The sequence below is a fragment of the Aspergillus aculeatinus genome (genome assembly GCF_003184765.1).
Source record: "Aspergillus aculeatinus CBS 121060 unplaced genomic scaffold BO66scaffold_1, whole genome shotgun sequence".
NCBI classification, from domain to species: domain Eukaryota; kingdom Fungi; phylum Ascomycota; class Eurotiomycetes; order Eurotiales; family Aspergillaceae; genus Aspergillus; species Aspergillus aculeatinus.
The window spans coordinates 296,513-318,730 of NW_020291470.1; the positions used below are offsets into that span (position 1 = coordinate 296,513).

At 50.2% G+C, this 22,218-nt stretch overlaps 7 protein-coding genes across 7 annotated transcripts; 2 read left to right on the top strand and 5 right to left on the bottom strand.

Annotated features, from left to right (window-relative positions):
* The first annotated feature begins 702 nt into the window (after positions 1–702).
* artA (14-3-3 adaptor artA) lies at positions 703–2,198 on the top strand. The gene is made up of 5 exons (XM_025642871.1): positions 703–1,101; positions 1,170–1,476; positions 1,542–1,783; positions 1,840–1,910; positions 1,963–2,198. Exons 1-5 carry the CDS (start codon positions 1,041–1,043, stop codon positions 2,065–2,067), a joined length of 786 nt encoding a protein of 261 aa, XP_025509028.1. The 5' UTR covers positions 703–1,040; the 3' UTR covers positions 2,068–2,198.
* A 4,173-nt stretch (positions 2,199–6,371) lies between these two features.
* BO66DRAFT_2556 (short coiled-coil protein) lies at positions 6,372–7,483 on the bottom strand. Its single transcript, XM_025643003.1, has 2 exons — positions 6,792–7,483; positions 6,372–6,673 (listed from the first exon to the last, which is right to left on the bottom strand). Exons 1-2 carry the CDS (start codon positions 7,109–7,111, stop codon positions 6,487–6,489), a joined length of 507 nt encoding a protein of 168 aa, XP_025509029.1. The 5' UTR covers positions 7,112–7,483; the 3' UTR covers positions 6,372–6,486.
* BO66DRAFT_2555 (uncharacterized protein) lies at positions 7,484–8,705 on the bottom strand. Its single transcript, XM_025642999.1, has one exon. It carries the CDS (start codon positions 8,507–8,509, stop codon positions 7,856–7,858), a length of 654 nt encoding a protein of 217 aa, XP_025509030.1. The 5' UTR covers positions 8,510–8,705; the 3' UTR covers positions 7,484–7,855.
* A 3,027-nt stretch (positions 8,706–11,732) lies between these two features.
* Positions 11,733–12,209, top strand: BO66DRAFT_2590 (uncharacterized protein). Its single transcript, XM_025643027.1, has one exon. It carries the CDS (start codon positions 11,828–11,830, stop codon positions 12,101–12,103), a length of 276 nt encoding a protein of 91 aa, XP_025509031.1. The 5' UTR covers positions 11,733–11,827; the 3' UTR covers positions 12,104–12,209.
* A 5,783-nt stretch (positions 12,210–17,992) lies between these two features.
* BO66DRAFT_310746 (putative glycosyl hydrolase) lies at positions 17,993–19,882 on the bottom strand (the record flags this gene model as incomplete). Its single annotated transcript, XM_025643301.1, has 2 exons — positions 17,993–18,132; positions 18,229–19,882. The coding sequence occupies 2 exons, from the start codon at positions 19,880–19,882 to the stop codon at positions 17,993–17,995; spliced, it is 1,794 nt and encodes a 597-aa protein (XP_025509032.1).
* Positions 19,883–20,802: 920 nt separating this feature from the next.
* BO66DRAFT_2710 (uncharacterized protein) lies at positions 20,803–21,230 on the bottom strand. The gene has a single exon (XM_025643052.1). It carries the CDS (start codon positions 21,134–21,136, stop codon positions 20,894–20,896), a length of 243 nt encoding a protein of 80 aa, XP_025509033.1. The 5' UTR covers positions 21,137–21,230; the 3' UTR covers positions 20,803–20,893.
* Positions 21,051–22,207, bottom strand: BO66DRAFT_424756 (RBM8 family RNA-binding protein). Its single transcript, XM_025650186.1, has 2 exons — positions 21,695–22,207; positions 21,051–21,559 (listed from the first exon to the last, which is right to left on the bottom strand). Exons 1-2 carry the CDS (start codon positions 21,953–21,955, stop codon positions 21,326–21,328), a joined length of 495 nt encoding a protein of 164 aa, XP_025509034.1. The 5' UTR covers positions 21,956–22,207; the 3' UTR covers positions 21,051–21,325.
* Between the last annotated feature and the right edge of the window lie 11 nt (positions 22,208–22,218).

The following is a 22,218-nucleotide window of genomic DNA, read 5'->3' on the forward strand; positions in this document are numbered from 1 at the left end:
CCCCTGCCCGCTTAGTGATCCAACTTGGCCTCTCCCCCTCCCCCAATCCTCAAAATTCGAAACAGCAAAACATCCCAAACGAGCAGTACAACAAGGAATAAAAAACTTTCCCTGCTCTATAATCTCCTTCATCCACGCCTATCTCACTCGACAACACCACTGACTTTGCAGACAACAGAGCAACTACAATCCCTCCCTATCTTCCGTTCAGGTGAGTTGGTTCTCTATCTGTTCCACTGCCGTCATCTTTTCCACTCCTACCACCAAGACACTCCCCCCTCCCCTCAAATTTCCCCTCCTCATCCCGGATGACCCAGCCGCTCCGTCGTTTCCGGCGGCTTTCACGATCGCAAATGATTTAGACTTGTGGTATCGAGAGGTTCTGGAACACTGGAAATGAGACCCTAGTCAGCTCGCGCGTGAAATGGTTGCAACTACATGCAGTCGTTGCTCTCCCCTCTCCGTCTCAACTACACTGGAACGCGACTCAGCACTTTTGTCACCGGCTAGCCGAACGGAGGCCTAGCAGGGCAAATTTACCCTCCTTCAACCGTCAACAAGCCTCTGGGATCGTCGCCGTGCGTCTTGTTGATGGGTGGATGGATGTGGGTGCATGGTAGGGGGCCGAAGAGTACAGCGGACAGGATCTGAGGAATGATCATGCTTGCTTGTTCCCACCTCGATCTTCTTCACTTCCGACCATTTTACGTGCTTGCTGCGACGGGTGGGCAATCTATTCCCTATCGCGGGGAACGCTTCCAGGAAGCCGGGAAAAGGAGGGGAGGGGAGAGCGGTTATCGCTTTTCGTGTTCCTTGCACCACTTGACTTCACAGCCTCACTTTTACCCTGTGACTGCCTGCCCCTCGCTTCGGAGACACTATCTATCATCTTCCGTTGATCGCTGTGGCGCATCCCCCCATCATCCTCATTTCCCCCATCAACACCATTTTTGTCATCACGTCGACTTTCTGCCAGGGGACTTTCTGTTATTTGACTAACATTTTCATCTTCTGTCTCACACAGATAATTCACTTTCACAATGGCCCGCGAAGATGCTGTTTACCTGGCCAAGCTCGCCGAGCAGGCTGAGCGTTACGAAGGTACGTCATCTCTGAACGCTCCACCCCGCGCTCGCACGACCACCCTCATGCTAACCTTTTTCTCGCAGAGATGGTCGAGAACATGAAGGAGGTTGCCTCCAATGATGTAGAGCTCACCGTCGAGGAGCGCAATCTCCTCTCCGTCGCTTACAAGAACGTCATCGGTGCCCGTCGTGCGTCCTGGAGAATCGTCACCTCCATCGAGCAAAAAGAGGAGTCCAAGGGCAACGGTCCCCAGGTTACCCTCATCAAGGAGTACCGTCAGAAGATCGAGACCGAGCTCGCCAAGATCTGCGATGACATCCTTGAGGTTCTCGACAAGCACTTGATCCCCTCTGCTCAGAGCGGCGAGTCCAAGGTCTTCTACCACAAGATGTGCGTCTGTCTCTTACGTACCGTTTGGTGGCTGCAATACTGACCTGGGCGGGTGCTCTTGATAGGAAGGGTGACTACCACCGTTACCTTGCTGAGTTCGCCATTGGCGACCGCCGCAAGGGCGCTGCTGATGCCTCCCTCGAGGCCTACAAGAGCGCTACTGAGGTCGCTCAAACCGACTTGGCCCCTACTCACCCCATCCGTCTCGGTCTCGCCCTGAACTTCTCCGTCTTCTACTACGAGATCCTCAACTCCCCCGACCAGGCCTGCCACCTGGCCAAGCTTGCTTTCGATGATGCTATTGCCGGTATGTTTATCGTATGACCTCGTGCGAGCAGGGCAAAGACTGACAAATGCCCGCAGAGCTTGACACTTTGAGCGAGGAGAGCTACAAGGACTCCACCCTGATCATGCAGCTTCTCAGAGACAACCTGGTACGTACACAGCTACAGCCGGTTTGACACGCCCGTACTAATGCACACCTAGACGCTCTGGACCTCGTCGGAGGCCGAGACGGCTGCTCCTGAGTCCAGCGCTCCTGCCGATAAGGAGGAGGCTGCTCCTGCTGAGGAGAAGCCCGCTGCCGAGTAAATTAGTAGAGATAACGATGGACTCGCGTCCGGGTTTGCAAATGAAGTCGGACAAAATACGGCGTGGGTTACGGGTGCGCAAGGGCTGCGGGGGCCAGGTTAGAAAAGGGGATCAGCGCTGCACGCTTGTCACTATGCCCGATGACTTTGCATGGTCTTGAACTATCACTGGCAAAGGGCAGAAGTCAAAAGTTGGTCTGCGCTGTGGGGGTGCTCTTAGTTGTGCCTTTGCTTTCCGCTTTCCGTTCATGCGATCCTCGCTATGCTCTTCCATCCAACACATTGCCCATGTTTCTCCTCCGGGTTCACCTGCGGACCTTCGATTCCTGTTCTATTTTTCCTTTACATTTTCTCGTTGATTTCTTTATCTTTTTTTCCTACTTCCTTGCCTATTGCCGCAATTCCCCCTGGAAAGAATACCTCTCTCTTGTTACCTACCCACCCTCATACAACAACAAACACAATTGTCAAGAACGACCCTCTCGCGTGGGCATTGACCTCGGAATACCTTCGCAATCATGGCGCTTGCCATGGTTGGTTACCATTTGTCTCCCGTATGGCGTTTGATCGTGCGCCTTAGCTGCGTTTCATTAGATTTTATTTCCAGCCGACAGGCTTCAAGAACCAAGCTTGCAATTCTTGACTTCCGGGTGGGGGACTATAACTAGTCAGGAACGCGGGTGGCAGATAAAGAAATAAGCATAGGTGGAAGCATACCACATGTACACTAATCTGGGCAAGGATCTGGGCAGAGATACACGGGCAGGGAATGATGGTGCAATTAACCCCAGTTGTTTCTAGATCGAAGTGGGAAGGCAAGCACCGTACAGTACATCACAATACTCGACTATACTATGTGACTCTCAGCCTCACACCACATGCGCCCGTCCTTAGTGAAATGAGTTTCTGCATCCTCTGGATGAAACACTGACCGACATTTAGTATCGAGCAGGGGTAGGATCGATCAACCGAGTTCTTTTTCTTCTTGCCTGGCTCAGCAACGGATGGACAGAGACCAGTCTTGTAGGTAAAGTACGGACATCGCAATTGTTCATTCTGGAATGTATGTACAGTGCATGGTGTGTACCATTATTTAAGATTATAGTATAGAAAGAAATCTTTCTTAGCCACACATATTTGACAGAGTACTTAGCACCAGGTCTCACTTATTTAGTCATCTTATTCAGTAAGACACAAGAAGTACTGCCCTTATGGACTAATGAGCCCATGTGCCATTCGCCACATACTTCCTGCCATTGTACAGAGTAGAGCCCCAAGAATCCCCACCAAGTCCTCTCTCAGCCTTTCTTGCCAACCTTGTACTTATACAAGTAAAATTGCTCCAGGTAAGGAATTTACGGAGCACGGAGTCCTGAGTCCCCAAAAGAAGCAGAATATGATCTCAACACTATCATGAAGACAGTATAATGAAATGTACACCAGTCCACTCATATCCCTGTCCATCGTCCACTCTGTTAAGCTTGTCCCGGGACGACTTCCACCCAAGAAGCCTCCAAACATGTAGTACCCTGTACTTAGTACATCAAAAATTCTTTTCTTTCATCATTTGCTTTTTTTCTGTTTAATTATCTGTGGCAAAGGGGTGCCTTACACTACAAATATTTAGCTAGTCATTATGTTTTGTACCATCAACGTTATCAAACACGTATAATAGTGTACAGTAGAATCACGAATCGCCACATCCAATCAACAATCCCAGCAAAGGAGGAAAATAACAACCTACTATAAGGCTCGAGGCACTGTCGAAGCTAGTTAACTAGCTTGCTTGCCTCACCAAAAATCAAGGTAACCACCTACCTACCTAACCTAACCTAACCTAACTTCACCCTTCGTGTAGAGTCCATAGGAATTACTCCGTACTACACGGAGTACCATCCCCCAGCACACAGCCGCCCTTCCCCCGGGCGCCTTTCTCACATTGGTGGTAGGTAGGGATACCCTCAGCCCCAGCCCCAGCCCCAGCCCCAGCCCCAGCCCCTCCCCCCCAAAACACAACGGGCAGCGGCAACGGAAGCCAACGCCACGGGCCCAACAAACCGCAGAAGGGAGGGTAAGGTATGACGTACGCGGCTTGCAGATTCACGGGAAGATCTTAATTTCTTCTTCTTTTGGATTTTTTTGGCTGTTTGGGATTGACATACTCCGTAACACTGTCTGGGGTGGACAGTATGCAGAGTGAATTTTGGGATACGATTTCTCTGGGGGGCGATAGTGCGGTAGTCCTCATACTAGACCCTATTTCTTTAGTATGAAAAGGCTGACGGCTGAGCATCGATGATAGTGAGTAAGGGTGGGGATGGGGTGGGACTCGGGACGCAGTGAGCATGGATGATTCTTGTAGGTGTGCTGCTAAAGAAGTTCACGGCTGTGATGCATTGGTAGGTGTTGTTGTTGGTGCTGCTGTCCTGTCCAGTTTGCTTTGCTGTGCATGGATGGCAAGTTACTAGTAGTGTTATGTATGTGCGGTAGTGGGACCAAGAAGGATAGTCAGTGGATGTTAACTTGAACTGCCGATGCATGACGGACGTTTCCTCAAACTCTCTGGTCGGGTCAAAGACGAAAGTGAGAGAACCTCCTCCTGACTACATACATCAATTACGACAATAGGCAACACGCTTACACACTACCTGGAAGAGTGGATGTCACCGAATGCATGTTGATTCGGCATTCGTTGTGACTCATACCTATCTCATACTTTCCAGTCGGTTGATCGGCTGTCGGGGAGAAAAAAGTACGGGGGAAAGTACAAGAAGACAGGTGAAAGGATGTGACTCCGCAGATACAGAATGTCCTTGATGGATGTATGTACGTGGGGTCATCGATTTATGCAGAGTGATGCCACTGGGGTTTCCTGTAATCAGAAAGTGACGACGGGATGTCTCATGTGGATGTTTCATCCCTATAGCAACTTCCGTTCTATAGCAAACGGATCTCCAAATGTACTAACCCACGCCGTGTCAGACAACTCGCGGTTGACTGGGTCACAATCATGGTATTTTCAGCGCGGGGAGCGAGCCCCACAGTCGAATCCTACAGCTACGCGAAACACCAATGTATCAAATTTCTTTTTCATTTCAAATGTATCAACAACCGCTCGCTTCTGGGTATGGTAAGCAAATGTCTTCAGTGCCAAATGAGAACAATCAAACAAAAAGAAAAGCCGCAATTTCCGAATCGTCAGACCGGGACGATTCCAATGTACACGAGTATAAAGGGGGAAAGGCGTTGAGAGCGGTGGCAAGGTTGTTCGAGGTGGATGTGGAGGAGGTGGAGGAGAAGGGTGTGAGGTCGGATGACGCGGACCCACAATGGATGGTGATTTGTGACTTGACGAGGATAGTGTTGGTTGGTGGATGTTGATGATGTTGATGCAAAACCACATGAAGATATTGGCTGCTCCGTGAAAATGCTTTCCCGCCTTTTTGCAGACCATGAGAACAAATGCGCCCAGTGCGGTTCCGTATTTGAAAAAGAGATGAAATGATGGAAACAAACAAGAACAAGCGAGTCTAAGTATCAATCCCAGTCAAAGTCCCAACGCCACGCGTGCTATGCCAATACACAAGGCCTCCGGTATGATAAGACAAGTAGGAAAAGAAGAGGAATAAGACGAAGGCATGGAAAGAGAAAAAAGAAAGGGGAGAAAAGAAAAAGAAAGAAGTATGAACAGTGAAAGGTAAACAGGTCCGGGGTTTGGCTATCATCGGCTTTGACAGGCAGCATAAACAATGGTGCTACCATCACGGATCACGCGCTGGCATAATTGCCAAGACCGTAGGCGTCGATCGACGAAAAAGCTCCCGTAGAAACAGATAAAAAGAATATGCAATGATGTCACAATCGTTCTTCGGGACGTGCGCAATGCGAATTGACGTGTGGGTCGGCGACATGCTGGGTGGCACGGCAGATTAGGTCGGCCGAAGTCGTGAGATTGTCAACGTGATCGCCACCCCCAAAGTCATATCGATTTCGTAAACAACACGGGTCATCCGAGGACGTATGTTTCGCGAGCCTTCGGTCGAATATGGCGACCGCCGTGGGTAGCACGAGGTTCCACCTGACAAAGCCGCAGATGTCATTCCAGATCCCAAGTTCAAAGAGCCGGCCTTCTTGTTAAAATTGATCGACTGGCGGATTGCGGAGGACGCGCTTGGGCCAACAGCCACCATTCTCGACTATGCCAGGCACGCAGGGACCGGCCGGGAATGTGGCTCGACGAAGACCAAGAATTCATCGGCGGGGATGGCGAGAAATAAGGAGAAAAAGGGGGTCATCGCATGGCAGGTGTGAAGCTTCGTGGCTTTGAACGAGCGCTCGCGATCCGTCTCGTGGCAGCAGCAGCTAGGCCCCGACCATTACCCGTCCCAAACAGCCAGGGTCGATAACAGGGATCTTGTGGCTATTTCTGCGCCTTTCTGACTTTGGTGCTCGTCCGTCCCATTTCCGTCTTGGTCATGTTGCGGGTCAATCCACCAATATAATCCTGAAGGAACTTGTTTTCGCTCTCCAGTTTGTCATGATCGGATTTCACGGCTTCGATGCGTTCTGCTAGCGCTTGGAGTGAGGATTGAAGGGCCCTAGCTTGCCTGTTCGTAGATTGCGAGATTCCATTAGCTTCTTCCTTTTTTGGACCCCTTTCTGCGTGGTCGAAGTGGCGCCCATGCTATGTGACGGGTATATTGATGGATGGTGCCCAAAACTCACTCCTGTAATGTTTGCCTGGCCTCCTTGCCCAGTCGCTCCAGATCTGCGGAATTTCGGCGGGGACTCATGGCGCGCGCGTCGTCGGGCGGGAATTCCTCTTCTTCAATCTCGATTTCAGGGTGATCTCGTGGTACAAGGATGGACGCACTCGGTTTTCGACTGGCCATGCGAGGGCGTTCGGATCGTCCTCTTCGTTCGGTTTCGACGTCAGAGATGGATGAGGATGAGGAAAGTGAGGACATATGCGAGCGACCGTTGTCGTGGGGATGCGGCAGGGTTGGGACAGGCGAGGAACCGTGCATGTCTGACGTCGACGCCATGGTTTGTGCGTGCTGGCGGTGGCGCCGGTGGTTGGATTTAAGAATTCCAGTGGTTGAGGGTGGCTTGAGCGATGGAATCAGAGCAACTCTCGGGCGGTCGCTGTGGCGGGTTTCCAGGTTTCCCGGTCGTTCAAGGTTCGGTAGAAATCCCACAACAGGATATGGTCAACAATCGAATTCCTTCTATTCTCACAGTAGGCCGTGACTACCTCTAGCGATGACCTCAGATTTGAAAGATCTGCGTTTCGCTGGAGGTAGCTGTCGTTGAAGCAAACGGGGGGTGTTTCCCAGGCCGGCAGACGAGGATTTAGCCGGAAAAAGCAATCCAGGACAACGAAAGCAGACAAACAGCTGTAACGAGATCCGGGTTCACCACGTCGGAGAGAGGCGGCGAGTTCAGGGGATTGAAAAGAATAGAACCCTGACTGGAATCGTATAGACTTTGACTGATTTGTAACCGGAAGATTGAAGCGCAGGGGGGGGGGGGGGAAAAAAAAAGGGGAGGGCCTCCCAAAATAGTGAGGGTCAAAAAAGGGAGTGACCGAAAGGACAGACGTATCGGTTAAGCGAACTTAAGAAAGATAGCCGATACAGTTGCTGGGTAGAGGTAGGTAGGTAGGTAAGAAATGATAGAAGAAGTAGAAGAATCAACAATAGCAAGCAATTCAACAACGCAGGTTATGTGTCCCTGGAGAATAATTGCTATTGCCAATGTTCCTTTTTTGGGCGAAGGGTCTATTTGAATTAGGGAATTAGATTTATTCGCAGTCGTCGAACTTGAGTGGGAGAAAGTTCGTTGGGCAGTCCGAAAACGGGCGGACTAAAATCTTGGACCGGGGGGGGGTGGTTAAAAGTGGTCAGTGGAAGTGGGTGGAGAGGTAGAATTGATGGTCGAAGCGGGTTGGTGGTAGTGTGGTTGAAGCCGTTAAGGAACGGAAGTTTGTCACCGTCGCAATGCCGTTCGATCGAAAAGGGGAGGGAGGAAGAATGGATGGATGTGCGAGTGAAAAAGGAAGAGGGGGGAAAGAGGAGAAAAGAAGAAGAGAGGGGAGAGAGAGAGAGGGAGAGGGAGGGAAGAGAAGAAAGAGAAAAGGGAAGGGGAGAAAGAGAGAACAAGAAGAGCTCTGTCTCTGTGTTGGTTGGTAGTAATAGTGGAGGAGGAGGAGGAGCAAGAGGAGTAATAGTCTTAAAAAAATTGGAGACACTGGAAGAAGCCGCTGCGAGAGTCGCTGTAGGAAGAGTTCGTCGCAATAATAATGATGGTTCCAGTGGATGTTTGGCGGGCAGAGCGCGGGTGTCGAGGTGAGTGGGAAATAATAATGGCGGTAGTAATGAGAGAGAATGGTAAGTGATAATCAATTGACCCAGGGACAGATACTTTTGCTCATATAATTTCATTCGGCCGTAGTCACCAGAATCAAGTTAAGTTAGTAAGGGAAGTACAGTACTAGGTAATGAATGATACCAGAAAGAAAAAAAAAGCCGGTTAATGACTCGGTAATAAACCATATGGAGACTAATATTACCAAATTTGTACCGATTGGGAAAGGAAAGAAGGAGGCCCGGAGGAGGGGGGGGGGAAGTGGGAGTGGGATGGGAGGGAGAGGAAAGGATGTGAGAGGAGATAATCCTGCGATGACCTACCACTCACTACACGCGGGATACCTATATTTGTCCACTTTTACTCAAGAGGAATACTTCCGATGACCAAAGCCGCTTACTCACTTCCCCTAAGCGCATACTATTTCCCTCGTCATCAAACTATGTGTAGTGTACCATATAACTAACCTCGGATATGGTTTATAAATAAAGAGGCGAAAACCGCCCTGACATAAAAAATAAACAGAAACAACAAGAAAGAGAAAGAGAGAAGCTGAAGATAGAGCAAGTACAGTACGTACTGTACAGTGTACACAGCCCAGTAGAGACCACACTACCTACGTATGCGATGGAGCAAGTGAGTAAGTCACATAACTATCCATCTACCTAGTACATATTTGGTGTACTTTTGGGCAGAAAGCAGTGCCAAATTCGGTATGGGAGGTACAAACAGAGTACGGAGTGGTACCCCGGTGGATGCTACTTGTCCATTTTCGGGACTAGTGCCAGCGCACTAAAGGTGGGAAGACTCGTGGCCGCCACTGGAATGATATTCGCCGTATTCCTGGGTACGGGAATATTCAGAAAAGAGATTGAGATATGACCAAAAGAGAAAGAAAATATTAGATAAACATCACCCCCCTCAAAAAATGGCATGGAAAATAATATACAATATTATACAGAGCAAGCAGCAGCTGAACCGGCAGTTTGGTCAAGTAAGGTACCCTATCGACAAGGAAAAGAAAATCTTCCTACGCGCTAATCATTCAAGATGATGATGGTGATGACGATGATGTGAACTTCAATCGTTTCTTTTGTTCTCTAATTTTCTTTTCTTTTCTTTAATTTTTTTTTCTTGATTTTCCCATTTCCCCCCCTCCTCCTCCCAACAACACAACAGCAGCAGCAGCAGCAGCAGCAAGCAGCAAGCAGCAGAGCACTGACTGTTGAATGTTTCGGTGAAGGAGCTCCGTTCGGCCTGCCTTCCTGTGGTTGGTGGGCGGGCGGAAGAGAGGAGGGGGAACCACTACTTACAGGTTTTCCACGGCTCCTTAGGGGTTCGTTCGGTGCCTCTAGTTCGGTTAGTGACTTTCAGGCCCAGGATTTCAAGCCCCTTGGTTCGACGACTCTTTCCCCTTAGCAGCGAATCTAAATCCCCCCCTAAAGGGGGGCAAAAAGCCAACCCGCCCAACGAGAAGAAAGTTGTGGTCCATCGGAGGAATGGCGATGATCCTCATCTGTTTCCCACCGCTTCCCACACTTTGCCCAGTGCCACACCACACTCAAAAACTGTCTGTGTGTGTGTGCCGGTGCCGAGGAAGGCGGAGAAAGGGCACCATGAGCATGGGTTTCAATGTAGGCGATGATGATCGATGGCGATGAATGATGTCGAAGCGTGACATGATGATTTTTCTACCTTTGTCGTGCCCGTTCACGGACAGCCGCCGCCGCCCCCTTTGGCTCCAGTCGTGCCGTCGCCACGGGTTCACTGATCACAATCGGCATGATTGACGACACAAAAACCCATGAACCACGACCATCATTCTGCTCATACATACAGTACGTAGCCAGGGTCATAGCAATCCTCATGCTCAGCGAGTGAGAGCAGGCGCGCTCGCGCGCGCCTCCCCCTGCTCGACTGCCGAGGCGGCGGCGGGCGGCGGGCGGCGGATCATTAAGCCACGCAGGGCAGAGCGAGCCTACCGTAGATGGCTAATCTCCCTCTATGGGGCAACAGCTGTCTGTAAGTTAGTCAACGGTAGTCAGTCGGTCCTAGTTCAAAATGTCTTTTCGTTTCTGAAGTCCTTCAGGGGAGGTCATGCAATGTCGATCGAGCCCATCAGATTGTGGCTTCTTGGTTTGATCCCCAGCGAGACACAACCTGGTAGAAATGGAGATCCTCAGCGCCATAGGACCTAGAAAAGTACCCTAGTCCCATGCCCTATGGCTCCCCCCTCCCCGCCGGGATACTGTATGTAGGCAAAAGGGTAGATGGGTGGGAAATCACCCGGCAATATCAATCAGTCCATGGCTGATTTCAGGCATGAAGCTGTTACTATTTCTGCTTCTACGACTGACGGAGCTAGCGATGGCAATCAAACTGCGCGCCCTTCGACGGTGCAACAATCCATTGTCCTCCTAGTAGGGTGTCCAGTTGGGTCGGAAACCGCGATTCCACCAGCTGGTCAAGTCTCAGATTCGCACGGAGTCCTCAATACAATACTACACATAGGTAATCTACACAGTACACGATACTATACACACAGAGCGAAAGAGACACACACACACACACACACACATCCACCCACCCTTGATGTGCAGAGAAATCTCAAACTGCCAGTGATCGATTGGCGGCGGAGTTTACTCCCTCTAGCTTAAACTCCACCAGCAGCATCAACGGCTGGGGCAGGACGATCCATTCCCGCGGGTTCGACATCTTCTGACGGATCATGGCCGGGAACAGCCAACGAGTGAGGAGGCAGCGTTGAAAATTGGGCAAGGATGTGCAAGCCGCCGATCCAAGAACCACCCGGGAACATGTGTCTCTTCGGGGGGATCGAATCACAGCGTTGCTAAAGTGACGAAATTGGTCCCCTAATTAGTTGTGAATTGTGACCCCCCCCCCTTGAGATGTATGGGGTAAGATAGTGAGGTTAGTACATATGCAGTGGATAGGATCGATAGATAGGGAGATACAGCACATCTACTGCTGCTCTTGATTTATAGGGTGGATGTTGTTTGAAACAAGGATTCCAACAACGATCATCACGAAGTCGATTTTCGTTGTCTGTGCTGTGCACATGGGTAGATACAGTAGACTGGATGAAAGAGCTTTTCGCGGTGGTTGCACAGTACATGACCCATATAAGTGGGATTAGTGCGATTCTAACACCGATAGCCACTCCACGCCCGACCATGGGAAACATCTCAGAGAAAATTCAACACTGAACAAACTCCCTTTTGTTGCGCGCCTGTCTTTTCCAATCACTTCTTTCTTACCTTTGGGTCCCCTTTTTGGCCCTTGCGGCGCTGACCGTCGGCCACCGTGGTTCAATGCTCGGGAGAAACCCAGAATGAATAACTAAGAAGTATCGCCGCCCAGTGAAGTGATGACGGATGAGCACGTCATGGGAAGTCTTCTTATTGGACCTGTCTCTTGTCACGACCTTTTTTTTTGTGCCCTCTCTAAATCACAAATTGAGCAGTTCTTTCGGTCAGACCAAATGGTACTTTTGTTTTTCTTTCTTTTCATTCCTACTGGCTCCGATTCAGGAAGGACTGGGCCAAAGTACGCGAGGGAGGAGAAGGGGAGACCCAGAAACAAAGGATTTTACATCAGCTGAGGCTGTCAAATATCTCCGACCGACTCCATTCCATCTACTCCGTACCTAACTCATACATAAGTATGCTTCCTATCTATCTATCTGGTGGAGGACTGAAACCGATCAACGTCACTGGGCGGAGTCATATTATGAGTAGTAGGGACTAGGGAGGGGAGGGGAGGGAGGGGGGTTTTAGGAGGAGGAGGGGGAAATTGATTTTATGATTATAATCTAGTATCAATACTTAAATCCTTCAGCACCAACAGAGTACTAACTATGTAGCAGATCGCGTCTCTCAGCCCTTTGGACCGCTAGTACTATCGTGGCAAATTTGCAGCAAGGCGCCGCAGCAAGTTAACTGGTTTAGTTACACATACAGACATACATGAGCCCCAACTCAACGGACGATGCCCGGAACGTTCCCCGGCGGCTACTTTAGTGCACCTTTTTTTTTTCTTTTGACTTTTTCTCGTTAAATGTTGTTATTATTTCATGGGGTTGGTGAATTTTCTTTGGCTGGTCTTCTGGTACACTAGATATACACACCGTCCACTCTTTTCGAAGGAAGAGCAACGCGTCTTCCTTCTGGTTCGATACAATAGTCTTGTCTATCCGGTTTTTTCTGCTCTCACTTACACGAGTTCGACCTTGACTCCTGGCCGGACTGGGGTCCCGCAGAGGGATAACAACGATAATAACACGAGAGAAAGCTCGCAGGGATTCCAAATTGCAGAAGTCAGGAAAGGTCCAAGGAACAAATGACTAGGAGATCTTGGCAGTTTGATCCTCGTTAAGGGCAATTGGCAGTACTACTACTAGTAGTAGTAAACCCGGGTCAATCAAATGAGGTTGAAATTGAACACAGCAGCAGACCAGCAACCCGCCGCCAGCCAGTGGCAGATGTTCCTTAACCCCCGCATCATTGCATGCAGTTGCGCGCGCGCTCTTCTCTCTCCCTCGCTCTCACATCTTACTCTTAACTATGGAACACTCTCTCATCCCCTGAAGGAAGCGAGAATATGACTATGAGAGATCCAAAGAGCCGGAAAAAGATCATGGGACTATCAAGTCAACTGCGCTTACAATCAATTCCCTATCATCTCTCATGAACTACTACTTAGCCACACTATACCTGTCGTCCGATGCTCTGCGCGCGTGTGCGTATAGTGGATAGCATAGTGGATTAACTTGGTTGGGTATGCGACTTGGATAATGAAGAGGAATAGCTGTAGTAAGTCAGTCATGTAGTACGTATAACTGGAAGCACAGTACGGAGATACATACAGTACAGTACCACCCTCTTCCTCCTCCACTTCTCGCTATCAGGCGATGGGGAATGTCGATGGGGCTGTCTTACTGTCGCTCTTTGTCTCTTAAGGACCGAAAGGAGAGACACAATGCTTATTTGACGATCGGCAGGCATGGAATCCGAATTCCTTCGCTTGCTGCTGCTTCTATGCTGCTACCTGCTGCTGTCTCAAATGTGAAGAAAGGTCACCAAGTCAATCAATTGTCATTCTCCATAAGTTATTGTTCAGCCTCGTTTACCTAAAGGGAATACATGAAACCGAGACAAGCGAGGAAATCCCGAGATGAGAGAAAAGGAAGGAAGGAAGGATCCCAGAGGGGGTCTTCCGGTCGAGTTTACCATACCATACCAGCGTTCCCGTGATGTACTAAGTAAGGGTACACACAACTGACTGACCGCGTGACTACTTCTTGCTCCACCAGTCCATTCCACCCTTCTCCGATGATGATGATGATGATGATGATGATGATGATGATGTTGATTGTTATTGTGATGGTGAAGATGATGGATTGTCCACTGTGCACCTGTTCCTTTGCAAGAAACAGAGTGCAGTGCAGGAGAGTGGCTACCTGCCTTACTTCAGCATGAGGCATTTGATAACTTCACCTTATCCACCGGATCCTTTCATTATGCTTCAGGAACCGTCAAGACAGATAGCTTAGGTGGTTACAGGACAGCATATCATACAGCACTTCAGGTCAAATGGTAAGTACCAGGCGAGTACCGGGATACACATGTCCCATCGCCAGTTGAAACAGCGATGAAATCACCCGACAGCGAACGAACCTCACAACCACATCTCCCCCCCCCTCCCCCCTGGTCGCGCTGACCGTGATGACAAGCAAGCTAAAGTGCCTGTCCACGATGCTGCCCTCGTTTCCTACACTCCCTGAGCGAGTGACGATAAAGAACAGAACCGCCGATCTGCGATCGGGTAGTGGCTGAACTGCGATTCTCCGCTATTACCGCCAAGTGCGAGCAAGCCTTTCCTTTCTTTCACTCAACCTTGACGATGACTAAGATAGGGCCATCTTTTGGCTGACGGTCTCAGCAATCCATGATCAAATGTCACTTGATATTGGATGGGCTCTCCCTATCGATAATCTTGATCGGCGCATAACTGTTGCCGCCTCCTCATTTTGATTTTCACACGGCACACCGTTCTCCTCAGACTTACATACACGAGGCGGAGAAAGAAGGTCAATTTCGGAGCCACAGTCATCATCTATCAAAGGCTGTCAGTCATCGCCGTCGGTTCAGAAGGAGGGGCAACCATTACTACTGGGCTGTGGAAGAGAAGGATCAATCGTCCCTCCGTATCCATCACCTAGTGATTGGAACCCCCCATCAAGCTACCCACTACCCACTATCCACCACCTCGGCTGCTCCCCTCCTTTATTTTGATTTTCCCACCCCCTGCTCTACCGTTAGCATACCAAATGGAGTCAGGTCGTGGTACGTATACACCTCTTGGCTATTGTTATTGCCTGGTAGGCTACCACGCCCTGACCGTGTGTTAGGTTGGTTACTGGTTCTCAGGTACAGTAAGCACATACCAACTCACCAAGCAAAAATCAGGTAAACCAGTCAAGAAGTTGGTGGTAGATGCTACTATACTAGCCAGGTACCAACCACCGCCCAGTAGTAGCACCCACCCATTGGAGCTTGGGGGATAATTTTCCCTGGCAGATATGCAACATTTCCCAGTTCATAACCCGTTCACCGTTCTCACTGCCCACACACACCCCTTGCCCGTCCATCTATCGAACCAATCTATGTTTCCTGTCAATCAATCCAAAGTGCATTTCCAAACCAACTAGCTAGCCCACTTGGCAGCAGCAGCAGCAACAAGGAAAACAACAAAAAAAGTCAAGCTCAGGCACCACCCCTCATTTAACCAAATCAATCAATCAATCAATCAATCACGGTGTCAAAAAAAATGGTCCCCAGTTCCGAGCCCAGTATTTCCCTTCCTCGATCGTTGATTTGCCAGAGACCGGGGGTTCATATGGGAAAAAAGTATCGAAACTAAAAGTAAACCACTTTTCACATATCCACTCGGACTAACAACAAATCCAATCCGATTTCCTCCCCTCCCCCCTTCCGAAAACCTGCATGGTGGCTTTCAGCCCAAACCGCAAGATGGAAAAGCAGCAAGAAAGAAAGAAATTAGAAAAGTCAACCATTTCTGAGTTCCTGATTTGTAGTTCAACTACACTGGCGATTGTTTAGGGGCATATAAACATGACATTGCACTCTTATGTTGAGAGATCCTTGGTCCAATCAACATAGATAGTTACTAGATGGGAGTGTGGTAAACATTCGGAGGTTCGGAGTTATAAACCCCCAACCACATTCGAAAGGCCTTGAAGAAAGGCTCAGAACTATTCATGTACAGTACATTTCCACGATCTATAAATACATCTATATTGAAGTGATGAAGATATAGAATCGGATAGCTTGCAAGTAAATCCATCCCCTCAAGGGAAAAGGGCATCACTATGACAATACCTATAGATAACCATCAACCATTATCCATCTATAGCATCCCTCTAGCTCAAACGTCAACAGTTACGTACGTATCATGAAATGAGCATGGACAGACAAACAAAGAAACTCAGGTGCTCATAAGTCAACTCCTGCTCCAGCACCCAGGGGGTATCATTCCCAAATCCTCCAATCTTCCCCGTAGTCCGTTCCGCACAGCAACTAATGTACGGGTACAGGGTCATCAGAATCGACCCCCCGAAAGAAACCTGAAACCCTCCCTCCATCTTCCAGAAAGAAATGAGAATCCTCTGTCCCCACCATGTCCGATCCTCCCACAACCTCCTGGGGACCAGTTAGCTCGCCTGGAATACTCAAGTAGATAGTCATGCTGTTTGATAACGCGGATCCGACATACTCATAGTCCCAAGTACAGTACTTATGCGCCTGTTGTACAGCACCTCATACGTACTCCCGATATCTTCTGCCCCCTTCAACCGGTATATGAAGTTCCTACATACCCAGAAGAGTAACATACAGTAGAAAAGATACAGCCAACCAACCAACAAAACCCACAGTTCACCAAAAACCACCGCAGTGCAGTGCATGCACATTGTCACAACAACAACAACACACAACATGGATCCGGACGACCGCCCACTGTACGATATAGCCCACTGACTACTACCTAGTAGCCTAGCATAGAACCCCAATATAGGTGAATAACTTATACTCTGTATTCTACAACAAGTCCCCTGAAGCCTGAGCCCGACTGTCACCCACCCACCCACCAACCTCAAATGAATCCCCCTCGTCCCGAATTGATATCAACTCCGAAATCCCTAGCACTAGTACTCATAGCAATCTAGGGGAAACAACAAAAAACGTGGCTTTTAGGGGAGGGAGGGAGGCGGAAGGGAGGCGGAAGGGGGAGGGGGAGGGGGCGGTGGTTCGTGCTCGCCTTGTATAAAAACAGACTAGTCTCAATCAAACCAAGTCGAATCAATTCATCAAGAAATTCTAGGAAACCTCTAGGTATGAATGTTGCATCATCATCATCATCATCAACTTTGTTTCATCGACGGTGTGGATTGTGAGTGGCATGTATGTACTGCGCATTGTTGTGTATGAATACATGAGGATAGCAACCTCGGTGACTTCTCGGTGGCGGATCCCCCACCCCCAATTGACCTGATATTATGGCTGTTGCTTTTACGGAAGTTGGTCTGAGTCTGAGGATCTCTGTGTGAAAGTCTCCCGAAAGAAGAAATTGGTAGAACGAACTAACTACCCTCAGGGCTAGGGATCAAAGAATCGGGAAGTAATGCCGTCGTCGTCGTTGTACTATCTTAGTGGGGAACAACAGGAAGGGATTGGAAGTATGGAGTAATAGCACTAATAAAAAAAAAAGAACCCAAAGACCCAAAGAAAAGAAAAGGAGAGAAATCCTGAGTTACGGAATCTGCCGAGTAACCGACAAACGCCTTTCTCTTTTTTAATCAAGAATTTTTTTTTTCAGCAAGAATTAAGTACATAACAGGCTATTGGCACAAGGAACCTGAAGAGGCCACATAGGATACGGTAGAGACGAGAAGGGAAAGGAGTCCCCGAGGCCCGGGTCAGCATTATAATCAATTCTGAGACTTTACGGAGCACTGAACAGTACATACACCGACTGCTCCAACTACCGAACTTTGGCGGATCGTTCATCCTGTCAATCCCGCCTGGCTTACATCATTTGAACAGTTCATTATGCAGATCGCGGGTCTGCTGATTACTGTGGTTTTTTTTTTCTAGGGACGAGGGTCGATCTCACGTTATATCATTCTGTCGGTCAGATGGGGCCGGCATAATCGGGGGAGGGGAGGGGGACAAAGGGGTTAGCCGCGGTGAGCCAAAGCTTTCCTCTCCCCATCTGGCAACCTGCCATGGAGAATGATGTACAATGTACTCGGTATATGCATGATTCAACAAGGTCTAACACTCATTTGGGAATCCTGTGGAATCATCTCGTATGCATGCACGGCTACAACATCGGATGACGCAGGTGCCTTGCCACCGGGCCCCAATTCCCCATGTCTATAATGACCCCTAACATATAGGTATGTGCATTATACTCATAACCGCTAAACTATACAGGATACTCTAAGCAACCTCCCCCAATCATGCTAGAGACGGTGAGCTCTTCCATTGGTACAGGGCCCGCAACACTGCAATGCCCCCTGACTGCGTCTCAACAGTACGTCCTCGGCCCCGATCATTGGCATCGTGCTTGCCTTGCTCGGTTACGTCTGGCTGTTCCTCTGAGGAGCGTGACCACCCGGATGCGAGCCCCCAACCGTACGGCTGCGTTCCGATCCCAGAGCCGGACCTCTCATCGGCGAGTCTCCGCGAGTCACGGCTGCGCAGAAGTCCCGTCAGCCCTTCGGATCCCTCAGCCCGTGCTCCATAGTTCTCATAGTCAATCGCCCCCAGCGGCAGAGGGCTTTCATCGGTGATAGTGCTCCCAGACGCGCGGGACTGGTTTCCCCACCACATGCCAAACTTGCCCTCGCTGTTCCGGGTCACAAGAGCCGCGTTCGCATTATGCTCGATCCACGGCCGATATGCGCGGCAGCGAGCTTGGTGCCACTCGTACACATACTGCCATGCCTCTCCTTCCTCATCTGTCTGGTTCGCACTAGCCAGGAATCGTACCTCCTGCGGCCGGATAGGCCGACAAAACTCCGCCAGGTGATGGAAGAAAATCCCCTTGAATGTGTGACTGTTCTGAGAGCAACTTCCGGAAGAGTCACACACTTCCTCCAGAACACCGCCGCGTCCAAGACCTTGCCACTGTTGACTGTCCTTATCGGGCCATCCGGTTGCCTTGATCACATTCAGGACTAATTGATGACCATCATACAGGTACTGCTGCAAAGCAGTTGCCAACCAGAGTCCCCTAAGCCCGCTAAGGATCACCCCCTGGTTGTAGGTATATACCATTGTGTTGAGGACATCGCACTTGCGGGTGCCAGGCCGGTCATCGCTCTCCCAGCCACTGATGTGGAAGCCGTCACCATAGAGCCCATTGCACCCGGTCATGTTAGATGAATTGAGCCAGGCATAGCCCTCAATGGCGGCTTGCAGGTGGGCAGGGTTATGCGGATAGCCATCTGACCAGTCCTCATCCTCAACGATTCCTGCCACAAAGGGGGATTGAATCTTGTCACCTGGAAAATACAGGTACATCCCAATACTCGCCGAGATATATAATTCGTTCGTGATGGCATTCTTGTAGGGGGTCAAGTAAGGGCTCCAAATCATCCCACCGCCACAGAGCAACTCATCCCACCCCCCGGACGCGAGGCCGTAGAACACACGTGCTCGATGCGCCGCGGGGGATCGAAACTGGGTTCCGTGCCAGCGTAGCTTCGCAGTTGCGTTGGGCGAGAAAGGGTCGTCATAGTGCAGATCAGAGTGCAAGACTTGAAACTTTATGTTTTCCAGCCAACCCAGGACTACCCACAGCATATCATCGAAGGCCTGACCACGCAGGGAGATGGCATTCTCGCCAAAGTAGAACGCGGAAGTCTGGTCGAAGAAGTGGTTGATCAGGTTCTCTGAGCCCAGTCCGTATCGACCGCGCTTCGTCGAGTGCTTCCAATCTTCAAGATCATCCGGTGACACAGCGGTCGACAGCACGTCGCCGGTGGTGGCAGTCAGCGAGGCAAGTGTGGCAGAGACATGGGTGCCCAGCACGGCCGCAGTCCAATCGATACTCGACGGCCAAGTGCCTTGCCACAGCTCGAAATAAGCATCCTGCATCACATGGAGAGCATCCAACAAGTCGTGCAACGTGCGGCTGATGCTCTCGGTGGACTCGGGAGGTGAATCCGGGGCAGGCAGGGGGAGCTGGTGCTCCGACGGTGATGCATTTGTTCCCTCGAGCGGAATCTGTGCGTCCAGGGCGACTGGCGCAAGGACGTCCTGCGACCGCAACGCCAGCGCATTGGTCTCAAACAGGGTTAGGAGCAGACAGAGAAATTTAAAAATGAGCAGAAATGCTTGCATGATTGTAATTCTGTTCTAACTGTATTTACCCCGGATCCGAGGGGTTGGGGATCTGCTTGTTTCGAAAGCCTGATAATAAAGGGAGGAAAGGGACAGTAGCAGTAGCAGTAGCAGCAGTAGCAGCGGCAGCAGTGGAAAGGCAGATAAGAGGGATGACGATTGTCTTTTGATTTTAAAAATAGCTATTTCAGACACGCGGGGGGGATAGATGCACGGAGAGTGGGCTGCATGCAATTGAGGGAGCTGATCGAATGAGACATAATCGGCTCAATGCTGCCCAGTCCGTGCCATGAGGAAGGAAAGGAGGGAAGAAGGGAAGGAGGGAAGGAGGAAGCGGGCTTAGTCCGGAGTGATGATGATGATGATGATGATTGAGAGATGGGGAAATGTAAGAGTCGGGAGTCTAAGGTTAACTTCGGCGTTGTGCGGGGGAGGGAAGGAAGGGAAGGAAGGAAGGGAAGGAAGGAAGGGAGAAGGGAGGAGTCTCGGCGGGCTTAACTAATCCCACCTGGGAATGAGCTCCATCTCTTTCCACGGCACCTTCAACTGGCAGTTGGCACTTCTTTCTTGCAGTCAAATCTTGGTCTGGCATCACGCGCCCTCCTTGTTGTTGGTCGCATGCCACTCAGAACTTTACCCCGGAGTCCCGACAATCCTAGGCTGATTGCTTCGCTTGTCCGGTGCGTTGAGCCCCCCCCCCCTTCCCAAATCCCCCCTCCCAATCCCCGCATTTACTTCTCGGATGATCATTTATCAATCATTTGGAGAGTATTTACAAGGATCCATGGTTTCCCAACAGTCTCGTGGGTTAAGGGTGCCTGTCATGTAAATCACCAAGGTGAGCAACAAAGCATTCTGGTTGAAGGGCGCTACAAGCATTGAAATGGCCACGCGACATTCGTATTCGGTGAGTTCAACCGACACAAAGGTTAAATACACACGCTAGTAGACAGAACGGGATATCTAGCTCTGTAACATCAGTCATTCAGGCTGGATGTTCCTACTGCAACATTAGATGACGGTCATAAGTAGATAGGCAGAGCAGATGAGAGAGACCAGTAGCACATACCATATCACTGAAACCTCATGATGCCGGCACCATGCTCCCTTGAAGGTTTTTTCCCCCGTCAGGCGACGAGCATAATATGGAACTCCCAGGAGACAATGCCGGCTTTGTTCTGCTTCTCCCACCCCCTCCTCTCCCTCTCCCCTAGAGCCGATTTGGTCGAGCCAGCCCCCAGACTTCCAGCCCATGGCATGAATTATCTGGACAACCCTAAGCAGCCAATACGATTCTTATTGTAGTGCGAGCGCAAAATAGCAGGACCCCAATGCTGGCGGAGGTCTGGAGCAAACAAAAGGCCAAGTGTCTGGCGCATCCACGGCCTGTGAGATGAATTGAAAAGAAAACGCTCTCCCAACAAACAAAACATCACGGCGGGCTTAGTCCCGTGCATCATCGGCTCCAGGACTGCGGCTCCTCTCGCGGCTTCTGCTGCGGTTTCTACCGCCGCCACGTCCACCTCTCTGTCCTCCACCCTTTCCTTTATTCGAGGGGGGCGGTCTAACGAATGCGAAATCGACGGAGATGGTTTGGTCCAGTAGTTTGGAGCCGTTCAAGGCTTTGATGGCGTCCGAGGCTTCGGGGAGGGTGGAGTACTCGATCAAGGCATATCCCTGTTTGACCACAGACGAGTCAGTATCTGGCATACCATGAGAAGCAACGAGAGGAGTTCAGGGAGTAACAGCTGGCAGAGCTTTCCAGCTCCGGTGATGCTGTGTATGGTTGAAGTGAAGGGAGCAGTAACCGACCTTGACGTAACCCGTCCGGCGGTCCAGGTTCAGGCTGAAATTCTTGATCTCTCCATATTCGGCGAACAAGTCCGTGACGTCCTCTTCGGAGGCCTCTTCATGGATGTTGGTCACGATGACAATCCATCCCTCGATGCTGCGTACTGCGACGGCTCCCGCCTGTGTTCTCGGATCGTGGCTACCGTTGCTGGACTGCGCGGGAGCTTCTTCCTCTTCCTCTTGTTGCACCACCGGAGGGTCGACTTCCATTTCCGTAGACATGATGGTGGTATCGGAGTTGTAGCTATACGCTGCGGAAGGAGATAGCTTTGAGGTAGTAGTTCGAGGAGGGCCAATGGCTGGACTTGCAGTTCACCGTCCGAGGCTTGCGATGGGATCTTGCGAAGCTTTGCGGTGTGCTTAGGTAATCGGACTCACCTCCCGACGGCACTCAGTGACTGGCCCTAACCATATTCAAGGGCTGGAATGGTGTAATAGAGTGCAATCCAAGCAGGAAGCAAATCTTGATTTTCCAGTCAACGAAT

What these genes read in the sequence shown, in the direction of transcription:
- artA (XM_025642871.1), top strand. Translation starts at nt 1,041, where the DNA reads ATGGCCCGCGAAGATGCTGTTTACCTGGCCAAGCTCGCCGAGCAGGCT. An exon ending in TTTCGATGATGCTATTGCCG is followed by an intron (nt 1,784 to 1,839) that starts GTATGTTTATCG and finishes AAATGCCCGCAG; the next exon opens with AGCTTGACACTTTGAGCGAG. An exon ending in AGCTTCTCAGAGACAACCTG is followed by an intron (nt 1,911 to 1,962) that starts GTACGTACACAG and finishes ATGCACACCTAG; the next exon opens with ACGCTCTGGACCTCGTCGGA.
- BO66DRAFT_2556 (XM_025643003.1), bottom strand. Translation starts at nt 7,111, where the DNA reads ATGGCGTCGACGTCAGACATGCACGGTTCCTCGCCTGTCCCAACCCTG. An exon ending in GCCAGGCAAACATTACAGGA is followed by an intron (nt 6,674 to 6,791) that starts GTGAGTTTTGGG and finishes ATCTACGAACAG; the next exon opens with GCAAGCTAGGGCCCTTCAAT.
- BO66DRAFT_2555 (XM_025642999.1), bottom strand. Translation starts at nt 8,509, where the DNA reads ATGAAATTATATGAGCAAAAGTATCTGTCCCTGGGTCAATTGATTATC.
- BO66DRAFT_2590 (XM_025643027.1), top strand. Translation starts at nt 11,828, where the DNA reads ATGAGCACGTCATGGGAAGTCTTCTTATTGGACCTGTCTCTTGTCACG.
- BO66DRAFT_2710 (XM_025643052.1), bottom strand. Translation starts at nt 21,136, where the DNA reads ATGGGCTGGAAGTCTGGGGGCTGGCTCGACCAAATCGGCTCTAGGGGA.
- BO66DRAFT_424756 (XM_025650186.1), bottom strand. Translation starts at nt 21,955, where the DNA reads ATGTCTACGGAAATGGAAGTCGACCCTCCGGTGGTGCAACAAGAGGAA. An exon ending in GCCGGACGGGTTACGTCAAG is followed by an intron (nt 21,560 to 21,694) that starts GTCGGTTACTGC and finishes GTGGTCAAACAG; the next exon opens with GGATATGCCTTGATCGAGTA.